The sequence below is a fragment of the Schistocerca nitens genome, chromosome 8 (assembly GCF_023898315.1).
Source record: "Schistocerca nitens isolate TAMUIC-IGC-003100 chromosome 8, iqSchNite1.1, whole genome shotgun sequence".
In the NCBI taxonomy this organism is placed as follows: Eukaryota; Metazoa; Arthropoda; class Insecta; order Orthoptera; family Acrididae; genus Schistocerca; species Schistocerca nitens.
The window spans coordinates 398,586,098-398,606,023 of NC_064621.1; the positions used below are offsets into that span (position 1 = coordinate 398,586,098).

A 19,926-nucleotide genomic window follows, 5' to 3' on the forward strand; every position below is an offset into this window, starting at 1 on the left:
AAAAAGGGAAAGAGTCAACCAGCAGACTATACACCAAAACAGCAACAAATGTAAAGAGACGCGAGGACAAAAGACACAGAATGGGAAGGTGCAGGACCTCCCTAAATCGAACCATAAAAAGGACTACCACGGATAAAATGTAAAACATTGTCAGCCATGGAGGCATCGTCAGATAAAACCAAAGCCAAAGTGCCCGGGAGATTAAAAGATTGCCGGAGTGTGCGCAGTCGAGGACACTCCAGCAAAATGTGGCCGACCGTCAGCCGGGACCCACACCGACACAGAGGGGGATCCTCCTGACGCAACAGATGGCCGTGCGTCAGGTATGTATGGCCGATGCGCAGCCGACACAGGACCACCGAGTCCCTGCGAGAAGCCCGCAGGGAGGAACGCCACACATCGGTCGTCTCCTTGACAGCCCGCAGTTTATTCGGGGCTGTCATGCCACGCCACTCAGCAGCCCACATCCCAAGCACCTTACGGTGCAACACCAGCTGCTGGTCGCGAGCCGTAAGGCCGATCTCCAAAACTGGGGCGTCGATCGCCCCTTTGGCCAACCTGTCGACACGTTCGTTCCCTGGGATGCCAACGTGACCCGGCGTCCAAACAAAGACCACCGAACGTCCAGAGCGGGTAATGGTGGAAACAGACTCCCGAATAGAGGACACCAGAGGACATGAGGGATAGCAGCGGTCGATGGCCTGGAGGCTGCTCAGGGAGTCACTGCAGATGACAAGGGACGTACCTGAGCAGGAACGCATATGCTCAAGAGCGCGCAATATGGCCACCAGCTCTGCAGTAAAAATACTGCAGCCAGCCGGCAAGGAGCGCTGTTCAACGTGGGCGGCATGAGCAAAAGCGTAGGCAGTGCGACCATCAACCAGGGAACCATCGGTGTAGACAGGCTCACAGTCCGAAAATGAGGCGAGGAGCGCAAGAAAACGGCGACGGAGGGCCACAGGCGGAACCGAGTCCTTGGGTCCCTGTGCCAAGTCCAGACGGACGGACGGACGGGACAAGCACCAGGGAGGCGTAGGTGCACGGACCCGGAAGGGAGGCAGAAGAGGGAATGATCCCAGTTCGGACAGCAGGGACTGGACACGGACAGCTATGGAAAGCCCAGACCGAGGTCGCCGTTCAGGCAGGTGGAGGACCGAGACAGGGAAAAGCAGGCGACGATTGGGATGGCCCGGCGAGCAATGAACGTGGACAGCATAGTCGGCGAGCAGTCGATGGCGGCGAATCCGCAGCGGGGGAACCCCGGCCTCCACCAGTAGACTATCCACGGGGCTCGTACGAAATGCGCCAGTTGCAAGCCGAACCCCACAGTGATGTATGGGGTCTAACAACTTCAACACTGAGGGTGATGCAGACCCATAGGCCAGGCTCCCATAATCAAGCCTGGACTGCACAAGGGCTTTGTACAGTCGCAACAGCGTGCAGCGATCCGCACCCCAAGATGTGTGGCTGAGGCAGCGGAGGGCGTTGAGATGCCGCCAGCACTTTTGCTTCAGCTGAGTAATATGAGGAACCCATGTGAGCCGGGCATCAAACACGAGTCCTAAGAAGCGGCAAGTGTCCACCACTTCAAGCAGGTGGCCGTCAAGGGAAAGTTCAGGATGAGGGTGGACCGTCCGACGCCTGCAGAAGTGCATAACTCGAGTCTTGGCTGCAGAGAACTGAAAACCGTGAGTCAGAGCCCACGATTCTGCCTTGCGTACGGCTACTTGCAGCCTGCGTTCGGCGACCCCCGTAGTCGTGGAGCTAAATGAGATGCAGAAGTCGTCGGCATACAAAGAAGGAGACACCGACGACCCCACGGCTGCAGCCAGACCATTAATGGCCACTAGAAATAACGAGACGCTCAACACCGAGCCCTGCGGGACCCCATTCTCCTGTGTATAGGATGAACTAGAGGCGGCACCGACTTGTACCCGGAAAGAGCGATGCAATAGAAAGGTCTGAAGAAAAGCCGGGAGTCGACCACGAAGACCCCACTCATGCAACGTAGCAAGGATGTGATGCCTCCATGTGGTGTCATACGCCTTCCGCAGATCGAAGAATACGGCAACGAGATGCTGACGTCGGGCAAAGGCCGTACGGATAGCAGATTCCAGCCGCACCAAATTGTCCGCTGCAGACCGGCCCCGACGGAAGCCACCCTGGGATGGAGCGAGGAGACCGCGCGATTCAAGGACCCAACACAAACGCCGCCCCACCATACGTTCGAGCAATTTGCACAAAACGTTGGTGAGGGTAATGGGACGATAGCTGTCCACCGCCAGTGGGTCCGCATCGGGCTTCAAGATGGGGACAATAACACCCTCACGCCATTGCGACGGGAACACGCCCTCGCTCCAAATGCGGTTAAAGATGGTGAGGACGTGTCGCTGGCAGTCCCTGGAAAGATGCTTCAGCATCTGCGCGTGTATACCGTCTGGTCCTGGTGCCGTATCAGGGCAGTCGGCGAGGGCAGCAAGGAATTCCCGCTCGCTGAAGGGAGCATTGTATTTCTCAGAACGACGCGTGTGGAACGATAACGGCGTCCGCTCGGCTCGCTCCTTTAGAGAGCGAAAGGCGGGGGGATAAGTTGCAGTCGCAGAGCTCTGAGCAAAGTGCGCAGCAAGGTGTTCAGCAATGGCGGCAGCGTCCGTGCAGACAGCGCCGTCCAAGGAGATCCCAGCGACACCCATAGGGGTCTGGTGTCCATAAATCCGCCGTATCCGGGACCACACGAGCGAGGGGGAGACACGAGAGCCCAAGGATGAAACATACCGCTCCCAGCACTCCTGCTTACGCCGTGCAATAAGACGACGGGCGAAGGCACGGAGCCTCTTAAAGGCGATGAGGGTCTCGAGAGACGGGTGCCGCCGATGACGCTGGAGGGCCCGCCGACGGTCGCGAATAGCTTCAGCAATCTCCGGCGACCACCAGGGTACAGCCTTCCTCCGAGGGAGTCCAGAAGAGCGGGGGATGGCAGCCTTGGCCGCCGAAATGATGGACGTGGTTAAGTCACGGACCACATCGTCAATGTCACCCTGCGGGGGAGACTCAACGGTCGCCGCGGAAGTGAAACTCGGCCAGTCAGCCCTGTGGAGAGCCCAGCGGGGCAGGCGCCCAGAAGAATGACACTGGGGCAGTGACAAATAGATGGGAAAATGGTCACTACCACACAGGTCAGGATGCACTCTCCAGTGGAGAGATGGGACAAGGCCGGGGCTGCAAAGAGAGAGATCGATGGCCGAGAACGAGCCGTGGGCCACACTGAAATGTGTGGGAGCACCGGTGTTCAGGAGGCTAAGGTCGAGCTGAGCCAACAAATGCTCCACGGCACGACCGCGGTCATCGGAGACAGTCCCACCCCATAGAGGGTTGTGGGCATTGAAATCGCCCAGCAACAAGAAAGGTGGCGGCAGTTGTGCTATCAGAGCAGCCAGGACATGCTGTGCGACAGCACCATCCGGTGGTAGGTAAATACTGCAGACGGTAACAGCCTGTGGCGTCCACACCCGAACAGCGACAGCCTCTAAAGCTGTTTGTAGAGGTACAAACTCGCTGTGTAGAGTGTTAAGGACATATATGCAGACGCCACCAGACACCCTTTCATAAGCTGCCCGGTTCTTAAAATAACCCCGATAGCCACGGAGGGCGGGGGTTCGCAGTGCTGGAAACCAAGTTTCCTGGAGAGCAATACAGAGGAAAGGGTGAAGGCTGATAAGTTGGCGGAGCTCAGCTAGATGGTGGAAGAAACCGCTGCAGTTCCACTGGAGGATGGTGGTGTCCATGGCTGGGAAAGGCGTGACGGGACTGGGAAGGCAGATTACGCCGACAGGTCACCTGCTGCCTCCGATTGAGCACCCGCGCTAGTGTTATTCATGGCGTCTGAGGGACCGCCGAGCTCGAGGTCCTCAGCGGACGCCAGAATCTCCACCTCGTCCTCCGAGGCGGAGCTTGTAGTAAGCGGTGGGACAGGTGCCACCGCAAAGTTGGTATTCTTGGGGACTTTCTTCTGGTTCTGTTTCTGTTTCGCCCGTTGTGCCTTCGGTGGTTCAGGCTTGGCGGGCTTAGAGGGCTTCACAGGGTCAGTCTCAGGGACAGAGGACGACCGGGAGGCCCTACGACCAGGGGCTGGTGGTTGTTTGAGCCACTTGCCGGTGTCTGCTGTCCCGCTGGTCGGAACTTGTGAAGGGAGGTCCCCAAGGGACCCCTTCCGTACGAGAGTAGCCGAAGAAGTCTTACGCTTCTCCGGCTGGGAAGGGGGGACTGATGTCCCCGATGGTTGGGAGGTTGTTGCTCCTGGAGAGGATGGAGCAGGAGCAACAGGGTGTGAAGTGCCCCCCACGAGCAAGGGGGCTGGTGGATGCTGACCGATCTTAGAGCCGATTCGTGATGATGGCAGAACCGTCGTTGCAGCAGCGGCGTAGGTTGACGTCATTGCCACAGGATGGAGCCTCTCATATTTCCGTCTAGCCTCGGGGTAGGTCAGCCGGTCCAGGGTCTTATATTCCATGATCTTTCTTTCTTTCTGCAATATCCTACAGTCCGGCGAGCAGGGGGAATGGTGTTCTCCGCAGTTAACACAGATAGGAGGCGGGGCACATGGAGTATCGGGATGCGAAGGACGTCCACAATCCCGACACATGAGGCTGGAAGTACAACGAGAGGACATGTGCCCGAACTTCCAGCATTTAAAACACCGCATCGGAGGAGGGATATATGGCTTCACATCACAACGGTAAACCATCACCTTGACCTTTTCGGGTAATACATCACCTTCGAAGGCCAAGATGAAGGCACCGGTGGCTACCTGATTATCCCTCGGACCCCGATGGACGCGCCGGACGAAGTGAACACCTCGTCGTTCGAGGTTGGCGCGTAATTCATCGTCGGACTGCAGAAGAAGATCCCTGTGGAATATAATACCCTGGACCATGTTGAGACTCTTATGCGGCGTGATGCTAACTGAAACATCCCCCAACTTGTCACAATTGAGCAACCTCCGTGACTGGGCAGAGGATGCCGTTTTGATGAGCACAGAACCAGAGCGCATCTTTGACAAGCCCTCCACCTCCCCGAACTTGTCCTCTAAATGCTCCACAAAAAACTGGGGCTTAGTTGACATAAACGATTCTCCATCGACTCGCGTGCACACAAGGAACCGGGGTGAATATTCTCCACCGACTTCTTTTGCCATACGTTCCTCCCATGGAGTGGCCAGGGAGGGAAATGATCGCGGTTCGTATTTCCTGCCGTTGAGGTTAGACCTCGATCGCTTAGAGACTGCTGGTGGAGGCCCACCAGCGAGAGATGATGTACCACGCTTCATTGCGGGTCATCCACCCTGATGCCACCTACTCCGACCAAGGGCCCTCCCCACGGGCGCCACCCAGCCGCAGCAATAGCCACCTGGCAGGATGGCCATTGCCGGGAGTCCCGATGCCCCAGGGAGATGGGCATCTACTCCTTGGCATACGTGGGGAGTTAACGGCGCAGGCATCAGTAGAGCGATCCCTGTGTTGTCAGGGGGCTACAACCAAGAGGGTACATGGCGGCCCCACCACAACGGACTGGCTACCGTGCTGGATCTTAGGTGCAAAACTGACCAAGGTCGTCGTCGCAGATAAAAGAAACACTGCAGAGTGCAGCGTGGTAATTGCTCAAGAGATCGAAAACGAGCGGGACACCATTGCAACGACGAGAAAGCCGGCTAAAGGTCTAATTGCACGACGGATACAGTGCACCATGTAAGGCGCCCTTCCCCAATTGGCTCGCTCTTCGGAATAATTTAGAAATATGGAGGTCAAACCCGAGAGGGGACCATCACGTAAGGCCGAAACATGTGAGACTCCTTTTAGTCGCCTCTTACGACAGGCAGGAATACCGCGGGCCTATTCTAACCCCCGAACCCGCAGGGGGCACCTGTGAAGTCCTGAAGAAGGTGCCAACAGAGGTATCAAAATGTTGACCATGGAATTTGAAGAGGAATACGATACAGCCTACTGATAGAATATTTTACCATAAATGACAACAGCCAAAAAATCTGCAATGCCCGCCAGTTACTACCAAGATTTCTGACAATAATATTTTAATTTCTCTAGAATAAAATGAACTGTGCACAAAATACTTTTTTTTCTAACCCACAAATACTGTAATTCATTGCTCAAACAGTACACACACGTGGAATACAAGGTAAAATACAATTAGCAACACACATTTGACTGGCAAAGCTCTACACTCCAGTGTACATATTCCCTAGTTCCAGAAAGGAGTGCAGCGGGCAGGCTGCACAAGGAACTGCTGTCCTATTAGCAGGATGGATGGCCTCTTGTGACCGAATCAAGCACAAACTTCATGTGAAAACTATGAAGCAGCTCACACACAAAATTGGTAGTTACAGCACTCCTCTTCCTTTGCGAAGAAATGAGCACTGTGCTCATGTCCATTTCTTTCATAGTCGACGTAGGTTGTTGAGACAAGTGACACGCTGCCATCAGTGCGTAGGGTCGGAAGTCGAGCAAGCGCGGACGGGTCGGCTCCTGCACCCCTGTGAGAGGCCATATCGTAGGATGGGTAACGATGGTGCAGCATCCATTTCCATATCTGAGTCCAAACCCAGGGAGAGAGGTTGCAGCGAAGATCATGGAACAGGCGCTGCTGAAAGTGATGGATGCGGCAGCAGCAGAGCCGTTAGCTGCGACAGTGCAGGAGAGGAGTCCCACCGTGGTTCCCAACAGCTGAAGGGGGGCACCCACAGTGGAGCATAGTTCTGAAAACATTGGCGGCAGCAGCAGCAGTGGAGAAGGTCAGGGCACTGTAGGAGACGACAGGGCAGACGGCTGATGTGAGAGTGGCAGAGGCGCACCCTGTGCGCAGCTACTCATGCAAGGCCATAGCTGGTTGACATGTCGCAATGCCTGCCCCTCGGCCATGAGAACAACACAGAGGCTCACCCACAGTTATTCTCGATTACCACCAGCATCCATTTCCACCAGCAGTCAAAGCCGCAAGCTCAAACAGCTGTGCCAAGCTGGAAGTGTTCCGGTGGATGGTTTGGTGCCAGCCAAACCACACATAGCACGGTTGGGGGCTGACAACCGCACAACAACTCTGCCGGACTGTTATCGCCAACAGGGTAGAACCTATACGAACTGAGGAATCAGTCAAGAGCTTCTTCTAGTGGCACATCCAAAATGCATTTTTTCATTACAGTCATAGATGTTCACACTAGTCATTCTGCTTTCCCTTTCAATGGAGGGTGGAAAGGAAGAGCCGTGATATGGCAAATACCATTCCTTTTTAAAAAGTTTTTAAATTCTTCCTGAGATATAAACTGGGGACTGTTGTTGGTAACTAATGTATATGGAACACCTTCCATCACAAAAGTTTTTGACAAAGCAGAAATGGTTGCTGTTGCAGAAATGGGCAGATAACACATCACATATAGAAACTTAGAATATGCACAAATACAACAAGCCAGTAGAAATTTAAAAAAAGGTCTCACAAAAGGTACATGAATTGGTTCCCAAGGCTGCTGTGGATCTGGCCACGGTGACATAGAAGCAGGGGAGCCCACTTATGGGTGGCATACTGTGGGCAGGCTGTAACAACTCACACGATTCCCTTTCAATGCATGGCCAAAGAACGTATCTGTGTGCTAATGCTTTTGCATATGACATACCCTAGTGGTCCACATGCAATACACCCATAACCTCACACCAAAGGGAGGAAGAGGAGGAGGAGGAGGAGGAGGAGGAGGAGGAGGAGGAGGAGGAGGAGATTTCTTTAATGTCCTGTTGAAAACGAGGTCATTAGAGACAGAGCAGAATCTCACATTAAGGAAGGATGGGAAAGGAAATAGGCCATGCCTTTCAAAAGGAACCACCCCAGCATTTGTGTGAACGATCTTGGGAAATAATGGAAAACCTAAATCAGGATAGTCGGACGTGAGTTTGAACTGTCATTGTCCAGTGTGCTAACCATTGAGCCACCTCACTCGGTTCACACCGCAGGGCAGATGGGACTACAACCCGAGGAGTGGTGTCAACTGTAGTTAACAGCAGCATTCTACTGCGAACAGAAATACTATTTTATACGGCAAAATAATTTCTCAAAAGATCGGAAGCATAGCCCAGAGGTTTGTCCAGCCAGCCATGTTGCACAAAACAAACAACTTTTCTTAAAACAGGATCTGCGTCTACTGCAGCTGCAATTTTAGTGCTAGTAATAGGAAAACAATCTGCAACATTTTGAGCCTCCACATCTAAATGAAAACAAAACGATTCCTTTTTATCAAACTCTGGATCCGGACCAATTGGCAACACAACAAGGTGTCAGCATCTGCATGTTGTGCCATAGGTTGAAAATGTATCTCATAATTGTATTGTGACAGGAACAGATCCCGCCACTGTAAGTGACGTGCAGCTTTGTCTGGTAGGCCTAAGGATGCCGAAGAGTTAAAAAGAGACACCATTGGTTTGTGGTCTGTGAACCTGGTGAAACTTAGACTTATACAGAAAAACATGAAATATTTTTAGAGCACATACAACTGCCAAAAAGTGTTGTAAACTAAGAACACTGCAATTAATTGCTAAAACAGTACACACACACATGGAAGACAAAATACAATATAATTAGGAATACACAAGCGGTCAGCGGAGCCTTGCAATTCAGCCTATATTTCCATTAGCTTCAATAGGGGGTGCAGCCAGCAGGCTGTGCACAAATCTGCTGTCATATTAAAAGGCGGGGTGGCCTCTTGTGGCTGAATCAAGCACAGACTTCACGTGTGAACTATGAAGTGGTGCACTCAGAAAATTGGTAGTTACAACACTTTTGGCAAGTCCTGTAAAAAGCCAGTTGACAACAGTTGGTTTCTTTTATAATCTGATTCATGCACAGAAAAAATAACTTTTTGTGGGGAAACATTTTAGAAATAAAAAATGGATCCAAACATCTTATTCTTGGATGTGTGTGATATTGTTCTTGCATAAACAGTATTTTACAGTACAATTACAAAGGAGTTAAGCATTGAGACTGCTTGGTAGTTACTAATATCTGTCTTACTACCTACCTTGTAAAGGCATCTGACAGTAGTATATTTCAGCCTGCCTGAAGATGTATCCTGAGATACTGATCTATTGTACTGTGTGGTGATAGCTGAACTTACAGTGTTCCGAGTGCTGCAGTACAGGCTGTACAAAGTGCAAGATGCTGTATCATCATAAATAAGTTCATTAACTGATGTGCTCACCGAGTGTGCTTGGGAGGGGTGGGGAGTTCCATTTTCTGCCACCAAGTGAAAACATGGTGCTATATGCCATCAGAATGTGAAATGTTTCCTGTTTTGACATCAATATGTTGTTTGTTGCATGGCACTGTGTGTGATTTCTTTTGCGAAGTGACTGTTGGTGTCAAGGTTTAACAATGTTGAAGTTTTCCATACCAAACACAATGGCTACAGAGACAGGCTGTGCTCTGCTTGTAAAGCTGTTTTATCAGAATGGTAGCAAAAGCAGTGCTGTGTTCTGGGAATACTGTCAGAAGAAACAGCTATAAAGAGACCCCACATCAATAAATGGGCTAGAGAAAACGATCAAGAAAGTTGAAGAAACAGGTGAATTTGATGGTGCACCAGGGAGAGGGAGATGGCCCATTCCCATGGCAGTTGTTGATGATGTTGCTGTAGCTATAGCTGACCCTGCAGCACATGCCTCAAATTCTGCAGCCAGTGCTGGAGCAGCGTTATATGAATTGTCTCTCCCCTGGTCAAAAGTGCAAAAGATTTTGCAGCGTATTTTACACTGGTATCACTACAAGACTCAGAATATGCACCAAATAAAGCCCCAAGATGAGTGCAATGGTGTGACTTTGCCCTCTGTTTTTTGGTGCACATGGAAATGGATGACGTGACGCTGGCACACTTTAGTCTGTATGGTGCTGTGAATACACAGAACTGTTACATATGAGGTCCTAGTCTGTCACATGCTGTGCAGGACTATCCAATGCACTCAGGTTATGTGAATGTGTGATGGAGTTTCAAAAGTTCCTTCATTCTCAGTCCTATTTTCTGTGAGGAGTTGACACTTCATGAGGCTGTTAGATGTACAGTGACATCAGCACATTATAAGGACATCGTGTGCAACACATGTTCCCGGCTTTACAAGAACACAACTGTGTCCACACCATTATGTTCATGCAAGACGGGGGGACACATGTTGCTAGCCAAGTGAAAGATGAGAAACATTCAGTAATGACCACACCAGCTCTAGGGAATTTTGTTAACACCTGTGAGCTTGTTGGATTGAGTTTTTTTTTTGGTGCAAGTGCGCCAGATGTTTATGTTCATTCTGTGTGTGGCTGTGTTCTGTGACATTATAAAAATATATTTTTGTTACGGTTATGGTCATGGTGTAACTTTTGGTTGCAATAAAGAAAGGAGCAATAAGTTATTTTTACTCCAATACACCGTATTTCACTCTGATTTTCTGCCAAAACATAATTAAAGACATCAGGTTCTGTGAATTCACTGCTTTTTACCAGAGTTTTATTTGTGTGAACCATGATGCTCAAGTTCTGGAAGCGTCATATTTCACTGGTCTGTTGTGGAAAACCTTTGTTTTCATTTTGATCTGAGTATTATAAGTTTGACTTACATTCAGCCCACACGAATATGGGTAAATTGAAAATGTACAGTATCCAGAAATTTGATGGTAAAAATTTCCAAATGTGGAAATATCAGCTGCAAATTATTTTTTGTGCTGAAAAAGTGCTCGATATTGTCGAGGGGAAACCGAGGCCAAATGAAGCTGGTGAGAGTCAAACTGCTTGGGATGACTTAAATGCAAAGGCGATGCTCATTCTATCTACTGCAATGGAATTTGACCTGTTATGACGTGGACAAATGCAGTGGAAATGTGGGCCAGACTAAAGACTATTCATGAACAGCAATCCACAGTTACTAAAATGAACTTTAAGTAGAAATTTTTTGATTACAGACTGTCACCATCAGACACAATCGCACAACCCATCAGTCAAGTTGAGTCCTTGGCACAAGCATTAGCTGATATTGGGGAACCTGTTACAGAAGCTGACAAAATGGCTAAAATTTTGGGAAGTCTGCCAGCAAAGCTGCCCGGGCTCATGCGCTGATGATCAACAAACGTTCAATAATTTGACTTTAAGGTTATTCAAAGAAGAACAAAAACTTTTACAATGTGATGAAAACTCAACGGCCTTTGCAGTAGTTAATGTGGACAAATCACGCAAGTTCAATTCAACTACCGGCAACAACAGTGCGTCTAACATAGTAGAAAAGACATTGAATGTTGTTATTGTCACAACAAGGGACATTGTAAACCTGAGGGCATAAAACTTTTAGCAAAACTTAATACGAAAACTGATACGCCTGAGCACCAAGCTTTGAGTGCAGAACATGCGTACGTTTTTGCTCCAGGTTGCGAAAACATTTGGTTAGCTGACAGTGCTGCAGAATGGCTGAATTGAATGAGAAAACATGTCCATTCCTGAGTGTGCATGCACTATGTTATTAAGTGCTGACTTGTCTCACGAATTGTGGGCAGAGGCAGTAAACTGTGGAGCATATATATATCTTACATGGCCAGCCATGTAAAGCAAACAACAATGTTGCGCCGTATTCTTTAGGACACATGAGAAAGTTTGGATCAGCAGCATACGTATACATTCCTGATAAATTTAGATCAAAATGGGATAGTAAATCAAAGAAACCAATCATGGTTGGCTATGAAGGGTACATTACTAATTATTACCTCTACAATCCTGAGTCAAAGAATATTACAATCTCCTGCAATGTCTCTTTTAATGAACAAACACATAGCTTAAACAAGAAAAAAGATGTACTGAATTTTACCTGGGAGACCATGCTACAGAAGATGTTCAAGAGGAATCTGAATAGTATGATCCTGGTGAACAAATGAAAGAAAATCGAAGGATGAATCTGAGAGATCAGGCTAATCTGCAAGCTCCTGCTCACTTTTGGGACCAAGATATAGCTTGTTCAGCCATTATCTTTGAACCTCAAACTTTTGAAGAAGCAATGGCATCGAAAAGGTCATCAAATTGGAAACAAGCAATGGAAGTGAAATGACATCCTTGAAGAAGAACAAAACTTGGGATGTAGTACCATTACCTCACAACTGCAAGGCAGTTGGACGTAAGTGGGTCTATCGTGTGAAGTAGAATTCTGAGGGAAAAAACTGACCGCTTTAAAGCTAAATAATGTGCAAAAGGTTATTCACAACAAGAAGGCATTTATTATGAAGAGACATTCTGTCCTATGGTCCAATATGATTCAATAAGAGTTTTATTAGTCATAGCAGCTCCACAAGATATGGAAATTAGGCAGTTTGATGTTAAGACTGCATTCTTGAATGAGGATTTGAAAGAAGAAGTTTCCATGGAGCAAACAAAAAGTTTTGTTGTAGAAGGCCCAAATAATGTTTGCAAACTGAGGAAGAGTCTACATGGACTCAAACAATCATCACATTGTTGGAATCAAAATTATTTGGCTTTATGCAAATGAATGCAGATAAATATGTTTTCCATGCTGTAACAGATGGCACTGATGCTTACCTGGTACTTTATGTGGATGATGGCTTGTTTATTTGTAAGTCTCCAAAAATACTGGAAAATGTTTTGACAGCACTGGGATCAATGTTTGAAATTACTGTGGACAATGGAAGATACTTCTGTGGACTGGAAATTGAACTCAGCCCTTCTACAAAAGAAATCTATATAGGCCAGCAGAGATTCATCAATTATTTACTTCAGAGGTTCAACATGGATGATTCAAAACCGAACTCCACTTCTTTTGATGTTGGAACCATGTTGCACAGTGGTAAAGGAGACGGAAAGCAAACCTTATAGGCAGGCAGTCAGCAGCTTAATGTTTGCAGCAACTGTCTCACGGTCAGACATTATGTTCGCTGTGAGTAGGTCTTTACATAATCCGGATCTCGATCATTGGCATGCTGTTAAAAGGACTGTGAAGTATCTACAGGGGACCAGGGACCTGACCATAAGGTACGAAGATGACTCTACTGGAATGGAGGTCTAACTCAGATGCCGACTTTGCTTGTGACTGTGACACTTGTTGGTCAATAACAGGCTATGTGAGCTTGTTAGCAGGTGGGCCTTTGACATCGTGTTCACGTCGGCAGAAATGTGTAAGCAGATCAACAACAGAGGCCGAATACATAGCAGCTTCAGACGCTGCTACTTAAGTAGTTTGGTTGTGCGGTTTTCTCAGTGAACTTGGTTTTCAGTTAGACAAACCTATAACACTCCATGTTGACAAAGTGTTATTCGCCTGATTAAAAACACAGAACATCACAAACACACCAAGTGCAGTGACATTAAATACCATTATATATGTAAAAATGTTGAAAATAATGAGATTGATGTCTGTTACGTTTATTCTGATAAACAGTTGGCAGACTTACTCACAAAACCTCTAATTAAAGTGCGGAGCCCCAGGGATATCTTGATACTTGAATTTTATTCGACGTCCAGCTCTGGTGTGCGTCGGGTGTCTCGGGGATTACCGAGCATTAAACTCAAGAACCATTCCAGATAGATACGCAGTACCTAATATACAGGACTTCACATGTGCTTTGGCCATCGCGAAAATTTTTAGCGTCCTCGATTGCAAGAAAGCATACAACCAGATACCGGTGGCTCCAAGAGATGTTCAGAAGACAGTAGTGATTACACCATTTGGATTATTCGAGTTTTTATTTATGCCTTTTGGCCTTAAGAACGCAGCACAGACTTGGCAGCGATTTATCGACAAGGTGATAAAGGGATTAACATTTTGCTTTGCTTATCTTGATGACATCTTGGTTTTCTCTCCGGATAGTCAAACACATGAACAGCATCTGTGTCAACTTCGCAAGCGTCTATCTGACATTATAGTGAACCCGCCTACTGTAGACTGAAAGAAGAATTAATTTCTCGGTGTGTGAAGTCAGTCGACATCAGAGTCAAACAAGTACTGTACCAAGAGAAATGGGGAGATAGGACCCCGTCAGAATACTGGCGTCATTTACACAGCCTGGTAGATAGATCGACAGTCTCTGATAGACTGTTACTCCACGTATGGCAACAACAGCTACCAATGCAAGTAAGAACTACACTAGCTATATACGACGAAAGATCAGTTGACAAACTGCTGCTCGCTGCAGACAGAATCTACGAGACGCACGAGCCTACTGCAACAGTCGCAATGACGTCAACAGATGCCAAGTACGGTAACTACCATTACCAGCAAGACCAAACTGACGATATAACAGTAAACTCGGCCGCGGTCACAACGCGACAAACAACAAAAAGTTCAAACGAAGTTAGAGATTTAAAAACTGCAATAGAGGATTTGCGAGCGCAACTACGCACGCTACAGCGACCACAAGTTATCTTTAAGCGCACGACAGACCGGGCTGGGCGTGAAACACGAAGTCAACAAGAGGACAAGCGTAAGGTGTGTTGGTACCATAAACGTTTAGGGAGAGATGCTACAAGATGTACTTCACCATGCGCCTACTCAGACAACCAAGTTATGCACAGAAACAGTGCAGTGTTTTCATGTCAGCGACAACAGTCGTCAATACATATGCCTCCTGCTTCGAAAAGATTGTATGTATCAGACGTACTTACGGGTACAAGGTTTTTGGTGGATACCGGGTCAGACATTAGTTCGCTTCCTGTCAGCCATGCGCCACACAACAAAAAAGACATACAGCCACGTTTGAAGGCAGTGAATAACTCGGTGATTAACACGTACGGATGTAAAGTGTGCAAGATTGATGTGGGTTTTTCCAAACAGTTTACCTGGTCTTTTGTGATAGCTGGTATATCAGAACCTATTTTGGGCACTGATTTTCTGGCACATTTTGAGTTGTCGGTCGACTTACAAGGAAAACGTTTGTTAAATCTGACAGACAACAGTGCAATATCAAGCACTAAAGGGCATACAACTTGTGAGAAGCTACAGGCGATTGGCAACTCTGTAGCCGAAGAGCTACATGACGAAGAGAAGATTTGGAGATGTTCTGACTCCAGATCAGTAGGTTGCGTGTTCATATCACGTCGGGGTCACCAATTATGTAGGCGACTTGCCTACAACAAATAATTGCATAGCCGTCCGGTATCATGAGTTAACGAAAACATATTTATTCGTGAAAACTCACACTGAGAAGAAACTAGAAAAACAACAGAGAAGTAACAAAAACTAGGAGATCCTATAGTCTTACGGCAAAGATAAAAAACAACACATGACCAAAAAAAAAACTCTCTCGCACTTTTGATATCACTTTGCACCAGACATGAAAAATATCACTGCCACAATATCAAATAGAAAAGCTCTGTCAATGATCTCAAAACAAACTCAATAAAACAAGAGTGGGTGTGTCAACAGCAGTGAGTTTGTTGTATTGAGGGTTTTTCTTGTTTTGGCTTCATTTTCAGTTTTCATGGTGGGAGTGCGCCAGAATATTTATGTTCATCCTGTGAGTGGCTGTGTTCAATGACATTCTAAAATTATATCTTTGTTTTGTTTTGTTGTTACGGTGTAACTTTTAGTTGCAATAAAGAATGGAGCAATAAGTTATTTTTACTCCAATATACTGTATTTCGCTCAGTGATTTTCTACCAAACATAATTAAAGACATCAAATTTCAAGATGTGTGGACTTCCAGGTCCATTACCTAAATCCACGTGACTTCTGGTTGTGTGGATACTTGAAACACTGTATCTTTTAGGGATGTGCCCAGGCTCTTCCTGATTTGAAGGACAACATGGCATTTTTTTTAGGACAACATGGCATTGTAACTGCACTGGATACACTGAAAGCAACTGTCAAGCATGCCATGTTAAGGAAAAGGATGTTGCTGAGTCAAGAGACCATATTGAACACATGTTGTCACTTGTGACTGTATCCTAATAAATGTACTGAAACTACCATTAAGTGTTTGATTGTTCCTCCCCTTTTCCTGCACCTATACCACATTCTAATTGCTTACAGTACCATATTTTCAACCAGTGTCAGAAAGTGAATCTACTATGCTTTTCAGCATACTCTTCGAGTGCAACAATAAATGAACATACCTATCCTGCAATGTATATGGGCAGCACTGCAGCACACTGAGCACTGTCCATTTAATTATAATAATCTAATATGTGACTGAATACATGAATACAGAATAGGACTTTGGTAATTTACTCAAGGCATCAAGCCTGTGGAAGTTTTTGTTATTGAGAGAATTAAGCACAATCTTAATTTTTGTGGCAGAGCATGAAGTAAAACTTACTACAAGAAGCGGATAGGGCATATTTGACAAAATTTGAAAATTTCCTTTATTTGCATAAACTTGTAGCTGAGTTCAACTCTTTGCACTATGTAAAACTGTCAAACATATACTCATTGGGACATGATTTCACTGGTTGTTAATTATCATAAAAGATGCAGAATGGACATATCTAGCACAGCTGTTCCCTTTCTGCAAAGTAGAAAATGTTGTCGTGGTTCACTTGAATCCATGTACATCATTTTTTCCCCTTCTTGCTGTTACTATTGTGTAAAGTGTAATATTAAATTTATTAAAATGTTATCCAATGGAGAATAACTGGTGTGTGGTAAGAGAAAGAATAATAAACAGATGAACTGAAGAAATGTTATTAAAAATAACGGGGAAAGATTATATAACATGGAAGGGAAAGGAATTATAAAATAGGCATCACACGTGATTCATTTTCTGCTTAGTGTGGCTGACAACAGTACATCATGAACTGCAAAATACTGAGAGCACTCGTTTCAGCCAATTTAAGGGGCTTTGGAGCTATTAAACGGCTCTCCAGGAAGAGTAATATAATATATACAGTGGAAGGACACTGTGAGTTTATGAAAAAAGAGTGTCTGGAAATTTCTACATCATAATGACGAATTCAGGCAATGATCTAGCTTTCAAGAAATGGTGGCTCAGGTGCTACAAAAAGGTGTGCATCAGATAATATAGCAGGATAAGGTATTCGTAAGGAAAATAAAATTACAAAAGAATCAAGGCTTTCGTGGTCACTTGTTGACAAATTGCCTGTAGGCTTCTTTCTTGGGTTCTTTGGCTGACATTTGTTTGATGATTCTTCTGATGTTTCACCAACTGAGTGGAAGGTATTATCAAAGCTGTTGTTCTTGAGTACACTGGTGGATTACCCAAGGACGCATTTTCTCTGAACTGCTACAATATCCCTCTGAGTCTACCTCATGAGAAATCTTTTGTAACTGGTAGTGTTCCACTACTGAAAAAATGGTGAAGAACGTGCAAAAACTTGCACAACTTATTCCTGTATAATACAGTGAGTTTAATGAGACACTTTTCAAATGCTCCACTGCATTCACAGAAGAAGAGGACTGTGAACGAGGAGAAAAACTGCCCACAATTGCCATATTCATAAGTTTTTTTCTGAAGATTCTTATTAGTTTTGATCACTTCCTAATTATATCATTTGAAATAATATTATAAATGCTTTTTCTGATAGTTTATTTCATCACACACACTATAAACTGCAAAATGGTTATAGGTACAATACAAGTAATACACAATAATTGTCTGATACATCACATGTCGGAGTAGTTTTCCTTCAATTATTGTGACAAAGCGTGACTGAAAAGCTGCAAAAAAGTTTCACATGCAAACTTTGTGTATCAAACTATGCACGGCTTTTTTCGTGCCCACTGAAAAAAAAATGGCTCTGAGCACTATGGGACTTAATATCTATGGGCATCAGTCCCATAGAACTTAGAACTACTTAAACCTAACTAACCTAAGGACATCACACAACACCCAGCCATCATGAGGCAGAGAAAATCCCTGACCCCGCCGGGAATCGAACCCCGGAACCTGGGCGCGGGAAGCGAGAACGCTACCACACGACCACGAGCTGCGGGCTGTGCCCACTGAAAAGTTTTGCTTTAATCAGATATGTCATTTCTGCATCTTTTAGTTCAAAGGTTTTAAATGTTTTGCTAATGGCTTTCGTTAACAAGTGGAAGTGAAGAACAATAGGCTACACATAATACACTAGTCAGCACTTGAGAACTGTGGGTAAAGGAAAACAGTTCACCACTTCAAATTGTTTCAAACATGACATGAACTAAAATATCTACTTTTTACAAATTACCTTTTGCCACCATTCACCACAATTCATAGAGGAACCTTCAGCGCAAATAATTCCAGGTTTTCCAGGAAGGCAAAATCCTGTGATGTTAAATTCATGAGCAAGATCCAATACTTCTCTCCTTTTTATTTTACTGTAAATGTGATGAGAATATATCCAGTACCGGGTAAACAAATCTTCATCTTCGCATATTTTCACTTGTGGTTCTGGTTTAATTGCAACGTAATAATGAGTAGCATTTTCTTGAAGCCAAGAAATTGCGGAGCAGATACAGATTTCACCTCGATCAAGATCAGCAATAAATTTGCTAAGGTCAATATTTAAACTGTGTTGCTGGTTTCTGCTGAGTTTGTCACTTCTCACAAAAATATCTGGCTCAGTAGCTGGATAATCGTGTGGGAGGTTCACACAGACTTCGAACTTGGCCTTAAAGAAAGAAACGTAACAATAAATAATATGGTTACATCCTTCTAGCTGGCTAAGAACTAACGTTTTTAAATGCGGGTACGTACCATATCTATAAATAAATTTATACTAAAATCTAAACGAGGTGGAATGATAGAACACCTTCCGTCCACAAACTCATTTATATCGGCTATAACGCTTGGGTCATCCACACAAAATTCTCCTGGATTTGAAAACATGGACTGTAACATTTCAAACTCCGACAATTGTATGCGAAGCATTTCCTCGAGGTTTCCATTGTCTACTATCTGAGTTATCTGTTCTTCCAATTCTTTAAAGTCCAAGAACTCGCTGTCATCGTAATCACAAGACATAGTTATACCGAATAAATTTCGCAAGCCGCAACTTGTAAACAAATCTGAGGTTAACGATAGGGCCACGTGGAGAGCATATATCCATTTACGGTCTCTTAATTACCTGGCAAGTACTAAACAAATAGAATGCGATAGCTTAAACCCAGTAACTGACAACACAATGTATACACTGCCACTACATTTATCAGCCGCGCGACAACATACGCCTGTCGCACTTCAACCCACGCACAACTCCTCCCAAAGCGAATAACAATATTTACACCTGCTCTGAAAGATATTCACAGGATGCAGTTGACGCCCACTCTTTCCGATAGCAAAGCAGTTAGTTTGTGGATTATGATTCGACCAGTTACCCTGCAATTCTGGGAGAGGTAATGTACTCAAGCACAGACATGTATATCTTCCAAAATACTAGCCTACAAGGTTTTCATCCAATGAACGTTTCATTTATTTATTTATCAATTCATGAGAGCTTTCCCCCTCTGACAGATATTGTTCTGCATGATTCGTCCCGACGCTACTAATCGTGAAATGTTCAGTTCTAATTGCATTGTGTCCCTAACAGTAATAGACGTGATGTTTCCACAATCCCATTGATGGAATAATAATAATAAACTTAATAATAATAACAATAATAATTATGCATTGAGATACGTAGTAGGCTAAACAGCATGCGGTTATCAGACTCATTGTTGAAAGGCATAATTAGTGGGACCATGGTGATAACACATACAAATGATAACCGATTTTGGATATTATTCGCGAAGCACGTTGCTAGTCCTACTGGCAACGTAAGGCCTTAACGAAATATGATGGACCTGAACGAGGCAGAATAATAGTTGATACTACTCTATGGGACCATTAGAGCAGGGTACAAATAAAACAGGTTTCGCATCTAGTAGATGAAGTTGTGAGAATATATTCACGCCCATCATGTGGAAGG

General features: G+C 45.6%; 1 protein-coding gene across 1 annotated transcript in view; it reads right to left on the bottom strand.

Annotated features, from left to right (window-relative positions):
* The window catches only part of LOC126198613 (RWD domain-containing protein 2A-like), a 62,890-nt gene extending 43,647 nt beyond the window's left edge, over window positions 1–19,243 (bottom strand). Inside the window, exons 1-2 of the mRNA XM_049935065.1 lie at window positions 18,717–19,243; window positions 18,208–18,630 (exon numbers count right to left, since the gene is read on the bottom strand). Coding sequence (XP_049791022.1) covers window positions 18,208–18,630; window positions 18,717–18,983 — 690 coding nt within the window. The 5' untranslated portion in view covers window positions 18,984–19,243. The remainder of the gene's footprint in view (window positions 1–18,207; window positions 18,631–18,716) is intronic.
* Window positions 19,244–19,926: the final 683 nt, after the last annotated feature.